General features: G+C 41.1%; 1 protein-coding gene across 4 annotated transcripts in view; it reads left to right on the forward strand.

Moving 5' to 3' along the window:
- BRCC3 (BRCA1/BRCA2-containing complex subunit 3) overlaps positions 1-8259 on the forward strand; it is a 76007-nt gene extending 67748 nt beyond the window's left edge. For 2 of the 4 annotated variants that reach the window (XM_004390876.1, XM_004390877.1), the window contains 4 exons: positions 1983-2114; positions 2689-2732; positions 6643-6812; positions 8014-8259. In XM_004390876.1, the coding sequence (XP_004390933.1) occupies positions 1983-2114; positions 2689-2732; positions 6643-6794 (328 nt within the window). In that variant the 3' untranslated portion in view covers positions 6795-6812; positions 8014-8259. Of the gene's footprint in view, positions 1-1982; positions 2115-2688; positions 2733-6642; positions 6813-7779 lie in introns of all 4 variants that reach the window. The other 2 variants (XM_023725641.1, XM_023725642.1) reach the window with 2 other exon arrangements.
- Positions 8260-8263: the final 4 nt, after the last annotated feature.

The raw sequence follows: 8263 nt of genomic DNA on the forward strand, positions 1-8263 counted from the left end.
ATATACTATGGACTGCCAGAAGAATGAACAAATTTGTCTTGGAAGAAGTGCACCTAGAATGCTCCTCAGAAGCAAGGATGGCGAGACTTTGTCTCACATACCTTGAACATGTTATCAGGAGGGATCAATCCCTAGAGAAGGACATCATGCTTGGTAAAGTAGAGAGTCAGCAAAAAAGAGGAAGACCCTCAATGAGATGGATTGACACAGTGGCTCCAACAATGGGCTCGAGCATAACAACGATTGTGAGGATGGCGCAGGACCGGGCAGTGTTTCATTCTGTTGTACAAAGGGTAGCTAGGAGTCGGAACCGGCTTGATTAGCACCTAACAAGCCCCATAAAGGGAGCCCTGATGGCGCAATGGTTAAAGCATTCGGCTGCTAACCAAAATGTCGGTGGTTCGAACCCACCAGCCATTCCACAAGAGAAAAGACCTGGTGATCTGCTTCTGTAAAGATTACAGCCTAGGAAACCATATGGGGCAGTTCTACTCCGTCCTGTAGGGTTACTGTGAGTCGGAATCGACTTGACAACACACAGCAACGACAGCCCCATAAGACTTTTGAAAGCTCTACTCAACTTCCCAGCCTCTGAGCTTCCTCCTCTGGAATCAGCAGGTGCCTTTCCATGAAGAAAGTGTTCCTAAATGCCAGGCTTATCTCTCTGGATTTCCTCCTTTCCCAGATCTTGACCCCACAATAACTCATTGCCTTGGTAGCTTTCCAGTGCCTTCCAAGAACGCTGTCTTATTTGGCCCAGCTATTCTGATTGCTCTCAACAGGAGGATTAGTCTTAACCACCTAGTCCACTATTCGCAGAAGCAAAATTATGTCATCAACTTTGGATCTCTACCTACCTAGATCCTTGCATTGTAGTTTTGAGTAAGCTGACAGATGCTCCAGATGTGTTCTTTAGGAATTTATGAAGATGTGTGTCCAAACCCACTGGACCACTGGAACCATTTCTGTTCATGGTCCTGACAAACTCCATGGGAAGCTCTGCCAACCAGGCTAATAGCATCAGCAGACTGAGTTCTTCAAGTTTCTGGAACTATTAGTAATCACTGTCACTGTGTTACTTCAAAGGGGTTTCTGAAAAACCATGAGCAGCTATGGCATACTCTTTCTTGAATTCCAACTTGGGTACTTGGGTATGTGGGGGTGGGGAGTGGGTAAGGGAAGTAGAGCTTGTAATTCCCCATTATTTGTGTCCTATCTAGGTTGTGGTGTGGGGACCAGCCACACTGCTGGGTGGGAAAGAGAGAGGGATGAGCTTGAGTTTATGCTGCTTTACCACCATGTGCCTATGGATCCATGTGCCTGGATACTCCACTGAACCCACTGTTGTTAGAGTTTAGGTGTGTTTGGGCTGAGAAGTGGATAGAGGTTGATTGGTTGGCCTCAGTAACAATAATATCTGTTTCTCCTACTCTAGCATGAAAACACAAGTATTTGTGAATGTCTTACATATTTCTCCCTCAGGGGAAAAATGGGAAGTGAGGGCCTCTGGTGAACACTGAGTTAGAATAAGTGAGCAATTATGTGAGTAATCCCATCTACATAATGAATCTGATAGAGTCATTGAAGAGTCTGCAGTTCCTCTTCCCCAGGCATTGCGATTAATCTGTTCAACTTCACTGGCAACTTCCTGACTGAAAAAGAGTATTAATTAGCTATTTCCCTTGTCCGGGGAGCAGGCATAAGGACCTCAAGCTCCCAAGGCCTTGGTTAAATTTACTGAAGTGGCCTCAGATTGTCTATGGGATTAGAGAATATTGGCTCTGCAGCTGAGCTTCCAGTTTTCTCCCCAGGTAAACCCAGTATGAACTCTTATCTACTTTGAAGTTGAGCCACAAAAATAAATTATAGGAGTGTGTAATGTTTGAAGTAAGCTGTATCCCAAAGTTTCTATTAAAACTATGGAGAACTTCTGATTATGACAGCTCAGGACTGAAAACTGACCCGAGCTAACTGCCTTTCAGGTATGAGAGAATCGAAATCCCAATCCATATCGTACCTCATGTCACCATTGGGAAAGTGTGCCTTGAATCAGCAGTAGAACTGCCCAAGATTCTGTGCCAGGAGGAGCAGGATGCATATAGGAGGATCCACAGGTAAAGGACCTCTCTCCTCTCTTCTCTTCTTCTCTCCTCAGGACCTAATCCCTATTCTCTTTTGCCTTCTATCTTGAGTAGCTCAACTCCTGCGCCCCTAGTTCTTTTACCTCTCTGTTAGAAAGCTTTATAGCAGTCTCCAATCATAATGTTTCTCACACTGTATGATAATGATCTCTTTAACATTGGTTTCTCTCCTGTTACACTCTGGATCCTACAAGGCAAAGACACTTTTTGGGGGTTGTAAAAACAAAATAGACAACATCATCTTAGTAGCCCTGGTGCCAAGAACTGGGTCTTCCATATTAACAGATAATAAATGTGTACTGTGTGAAGGCTTCATGAGAGACATTCATTTCAAAATTATCATATGTGTCTTGAATTTTTGAATAAAATCGTATCTCCAAATTCCTTAATGATTTAACAGTACGAAAATTTAAATCACACATATCCATCTAATCCAGTTGGCAAAGGTCTGATGCAGTTTATCCTTTTGTAATGGTCCATGAGTATTTTATTTTGTTTTCCCTACAGTATTGCTTTGCCACTAACCTCAACTGTTTTGTCCCTTTAGCCTTACGCATCTGGACTCAGTAACCAAGATCCATAATGGCTCAGGTAAGGTTTTTTTCTTGAGTGTAAGCAGTGATCCCTGAACTATTCAGCTGACCGAAGCGAAATTAGTTTACGTGACTGAAGTAATGGGTACAGGTGATTCTCTAATTTCCTTTCCCGAGAGCTCTGCCATTGATCCTGCTCCCAACTTTTGTTTTGTGCCCTGGGGACCCTTTAACACTGTAAAGGCTACCTGGAATAAGTCAGGAAACTGGATGAGCTTTATGATATATCTGATTCATGGTGTGCTGGTATATGTTCAACAACCAGCTCTCAGGGAGGGGAGGGCCCTTATTTGTAGTGTTTGTCAGTTTCCATGGTGTAATACCGCTATTGTGGCTGATTTCAAGCTACTAACTTGGTATCAACAGGTTTGCAAGCTTCCTGAAATTTTGACATTCGACTCTTAGGAGCTGTATGAGCTGCCCCAGCACACCACTACTAGCCTATTGTGTTGAGGGTTGAAAGACACGGATAGACAGATTGATAAATAGGTAGGTAGACAGATAAAAGAGAGAGTGCACGGGAGGAAATCTTTTCACATCAATAAATATAGAAGAAATTCCTTTACAAGACCAAGGAGCAGAAAGCTTCATACAATACAGATACCAGATTACTCTTCCCCAGCATACATGCTTAGCCGTCCGTGCCTTCTGTCTGGCTAAACCTGACTCCGGGCCGTTCCGTGCAAGCTTCCGCAGCTGCTGGCGAAGCCACCAGTGAGGAGAGCGCTCTTTTGAAAGACAGGGGAGGCTTTCAAGTATTACAGGCAATTACTTTGAGAAGAAGAAAAAAGAGAGAGATGGTTTGGTCTGTCTGTTCCATCATTTCTGTCTACAGAAACATGACAGAGAGTTAAAACTTGGTAATATATAATATGTAACCATACGCTAAAGTCGCAGTAATTTAAAAAGCATAGTAATAGCTCCAAAATGGACACATAGTTCAGCGGAACTGAACAGAGTTCAGAAATAGGTCCATATAGGTATAAGAATCTGTATTTAATGATGTTACTTCGAATCAATAGGAAAACGATGGATTATTCACTAAATGAGGTTGGGCCAGTTTGTTACTTTGTCATTCACTAAGCATTTGAGTGCGTACTCTCTGCTGGGCACTGTTTTCGGCACGAAGGTATAGTGCTTAACAAGAGAGACAGTCTGAACCTTTGTAGACTTCCATTCTTCTATTGCATTTGGGGAAAATGGAGATTCCTACTATATATCCTCCACAAAAATCGTGCCAGATATAGTTAAACTTTCACTATTAAATAATGGTGTAATCACTCTGGAAAAAGAGTTTGGCGATTACAATGATCAAATGTCCCACTAGTTCCTCTCCTAGGTATTTTACTCTAGAGAGATGAAAAGCTATGTTCACAGAAAAATCTGTACATGAATGTTCATAACCGCATTATTCATAGTAGCCAAAAGCTAGAAACAACCCCCATGCCCACTGATGGGTGAATGGATAAACAAAGTATGATACATTCATACAATAAAAGCAACAAAAGGAACAGATTTACTGATACACAAACAACCTGGATAAGCCTCAGAAGCATTATACCAAGTGAAAGAAGCCTTACACAAAAGGCTATATACTCTATAGTTCCATTTATATGAAATTCAGGAATAGGTAAAACTAATCTGTAGTGACAGCAAGCGGATCAGTAGCTGCCTGGGGAGTGGAAGGGCATTGTCTGCAAAGAGAATTGCAGAGGGAACTTTTTGGGGTGATGGAAAGTTGTCTATTCTTGATAGTTATACACAGATGCTTACATTTATCAAAACTCATTGAACTATACACTTAAAATGGGTGCATCTTATTGCCTGTAAATTATACTCCAATAAAGCTTATTTTTAAAGTTAAAAAAAAAATTGCCATCGAGTCCATCCCAACTCCTAGTGACCCTATAGGACAGAGTAGAACTGCCCCATAGGTTTCCAAGGCTGAGGTCTTTAAGGAAGCAGACTGCCACATCTTTCTCCCGCAGAGCGGCTGGTGGGTTCGAACCACCGACCTTTTGGTTAACAGCCTATCGCTTTAACTGCTGTGCCACCAGGGCTCCTAAAGTTAAATAACATAGGAGGAAAATATGAGGCTATTTTTCAAACTCTGGGGAGATGACAACATAAGTATCATCTGAAACCCTGAAGTCACCAAAGAAAAGACTGACAGATTTGACTAAATAAACAGACTTTCACAGGCCCCTTCCAGAAGAATCAAGTTGTTAGTAATAATCTTTAAAAGCTAACCTTTACTGAGTACCTACTATGTGGCAGATCCTATGTTAGCTCACTGAATCTTTGCAAGCTTGTGAGAGTAGGTACTATTATTATTCCCACTTTACAGATAAGGAAACTCAGATCAGAAATATTAAATAACTTGCCTGAGGTCCCACAGCTAGTAAGGGGTAGAACCTATTGGAAGTTCTATATGGGAGGTGTGCAAGTTATCTAGCCTACCTGCTGCTGCTTACTGACCTCCAAGGGCACTTGCGTCAAGTACTTAGAGTAATGTCTGGCCTACAGTTAGCTCTCAATAAATGTTAGCTACTATTGTTATTGAAAAAGCACTGTGTTAGAAAAATGGGCAAAGGACACAAAGAGGCTATTCACAAATAAAAGAGCCAACTACAGTGAAATCCTACTGTTCAACCTCAATATCAAAGACGCACACATGAAAATAAAGTTGTCATTTTTTCATCTTTTCTCCTGGCAAAGAGAAAAATTGAGAGAGAATTAGGTGAGGATGTAGGGGAAGTGAACACTCACATATACTGTTCTTGGAGGTATAACTTGGTATAATCTGGAAAATACTGGATAATCGGTTTTAATATGTACATGGACTTGGATCTGGCAATTCCACTTCTAGAAACATATCCTTCAAAAATTGTAGAACAAGTGTACAAAAATAAATTTAAAATAATATCAATCACAGTCTTTATAATAGCAAAAAATTGGATGCTACCGAAATGTCCATCAATAGGGGAGTTATTAAATTGGTGCATCTACTTAGATGAATATTGTGTAGCCCTTAAAAAAGGAAAGCTAGATCTTTATTGACACAGAAAGATATCTATGACCTATTGTTATACGGGGGAAAAGTAAGGTCCCAAATAATAGTTTTTATTCAGAAGTACACACACACACACACACACACACACACACACACGTACAAGTACATATATATACTTTTACAAAAAGCTGGAAGGATATCCCCCACAGTCATGTATAATGGGAGAGAAAAAGATATTTCCATTAGGAGAAATTTGTTTCAAAAGACTGCCATAGAATCATTGTCTCACCATGAAGCTGAACTTCGCCAAAGCTTAGGAGGGCAACGTTTTAACTACACTGATTCACAGTAAGGCATGAAAAGAGAACTCCTTTACTCTGGATCCCTCTGGGTTTTCCTCATTTTAAAAGAAAATCTTTCAGGTGAGTTGAATGACTGTATTTCTCCGATGCAAGTAACATTTGAAAAGCAATTTTCCCACAGGGCTCCATGGAAAACTAAGTTGCAGAATGCAGAGTTCTAGTTCTCTAGGAGGGTTACGGTCATTTACACTGTGGGCAGGTCTGAAAGGCTGGGGAAAGGAACCCTTTAGTGGCTCTTAGCCATTTTGCCCGAGGAGTCAAGAGCTGGCTATCTTTCTACTGTCTGCATAGCCGGCTTTCCCTCTGGCTTATGGATCCAGGGGTGTTCTGGTTGTTTGCCCAGCTCTTCTGTCTTTCCCCTGGCTGACCACAGGAAATCTCCTGCCAGTCCTACTTACTGCACTGTTTCTACTTCCTCCTCCAACGCCTTCTTCCTGGGCTCAACAGTTGCAGGGATGTCGGTAGTGGAATGGGAATATACCAGGGGACAGTGCTTTCCCACAGGTGCCTCATCTGTCTTTTTCCTCTTGAAGTGTTTACCAAGAACCTATGCAGCCAGATGTCAGCGGTCAGCGGGCCTCTCCTGCAGTGGTTGGAGGACAGATTGGAGCAAAACCAACAGCATTTGCAGGAGTTGCAACAAGAAAAGGAAGAGCTCATGCAAGAACTTTCTTCCCTAGAATAAGGCAGGAGACAAAATGGGGTAAACATATTTTTATTTCTGTACTAAATATAGTCTGTGAAAATGCACACAACTCATGTGTAGACAGACAATAGACCAGCTCCTCTTCTATCCCAATGTATGAGTTTTACGCTTGCAATCAACACAAGACGTCTTTCTGAAGTTTCATTAGAGCTGCTGACTGAACCCATCTACCTATAACTGACCTACAAAGAGCATTTGTAAGATGATTTAAGTAGCGTACGAAGAAAAAAAAATTTACGTTTATGGAAGGTACATTGGTAAGGAACATCTTGGGATAAAATGTCTGGGGAATGTATTTTAAATGCTTATTTTTCCTTTGTTCTGTCTTTATTTTGTCTTTCCTTTGTTCTGTTGAAATACACTCCCCAGAATAAGCTAAAGGAAGAAGAGGATTTCATGTTTCAGTTTGGTGGTTATGAGTAATAAGTCCACCAGGGCTAGTGGAAAGAAGTGGGGGTAACTCGTCAGCACCCTACCTACATACACTCTGCCTTCACTGAGAGGCATGTGTCTCATGTCTTCTTTCTTAATTTCCAGAATATATACTCTGAGATAGCTGAGATATCTGATAATATTCTGACATATCAAAGGTTGAATCTACGTGGGTGTCCCTTTTGAACCAAATAGACGAGTTGTAGCATATTTGACCCTGAAGCAAATTCCTGTTGAGCAAATCCTATTTACCTTGGCGCTTCCCTTATAATATAAATGTGCTTTTCCAGAAACATTCAGGACTTAGGCTATAATAAAAATCATGCTTTAAAAAGTTCTGTTGCATTATTATCACACGTAACTACAAATGATAAGTGTGTCTTCAGAAAAGGGTTAGGCCCATTGCATACTAGAAATTAGAGCTGGGATTGGGGAAGTGAAAAGAAAGAGAACAAAGAGAGCCCGAATCCCAACAATGGTGATAAAGGGTTGTTTCTCTTTTTGTTTGTTTTTTCTTCTTGTTTCTCCCCAGGTTATTGGTTTTCAAATTTCGAAGTACAGTCCAGAACCACTTGCATCAGAATTACCTGGAGGTCAAACTCTGCCTCTGAAGGTGGAGCCCAGAAATCTGCATCAACTCCCCAGCAGATTCTGAGGCATACTAAAGTTTGAAAACCACTACCCTAGGTCATATGGAATATAAATGCTATACTTTTCCTCATTCCCCACAACCACAGTTCTTTTCTATTCTTTTCTTTCCCTATAGGAAAGATAAAATAGCCAGGTGGAAAATTAATTAAGCTAAATCAATTCTGAAGAAGTATAAAGCCGGAAGATTCACATTACCTGATTTCAAGACTTACTATAAATCTACCGTAATCAAGACAATATGGTGTTGGCAGAGAGATGGACACATAGATCAATGGAACAGAAGAGAGAACCCAGAAATAGACCCACACGAATACACCCAACTAATTTTGACAAAGGTGCAAAAGCAATTCAATGGAGGAAGGATG

This window comes from Trichechus manatus, unplaced genomic scaffold, assembly GCF_000243295.1.
Source record: "Trichechus manatus latirostris isolate Lorelei unplaced genomic scaffold, TriManLat1.0 scaffold00340, whole genome shotgun sequence".
In the NCBI taxonomy this organism is placed as follows: domain Eukaryota; kingdom Metazoa; phylum Chordata; class Mammalia; order Sirenia; family Trichechidae; genus Trichechus; species Trichechus manatus.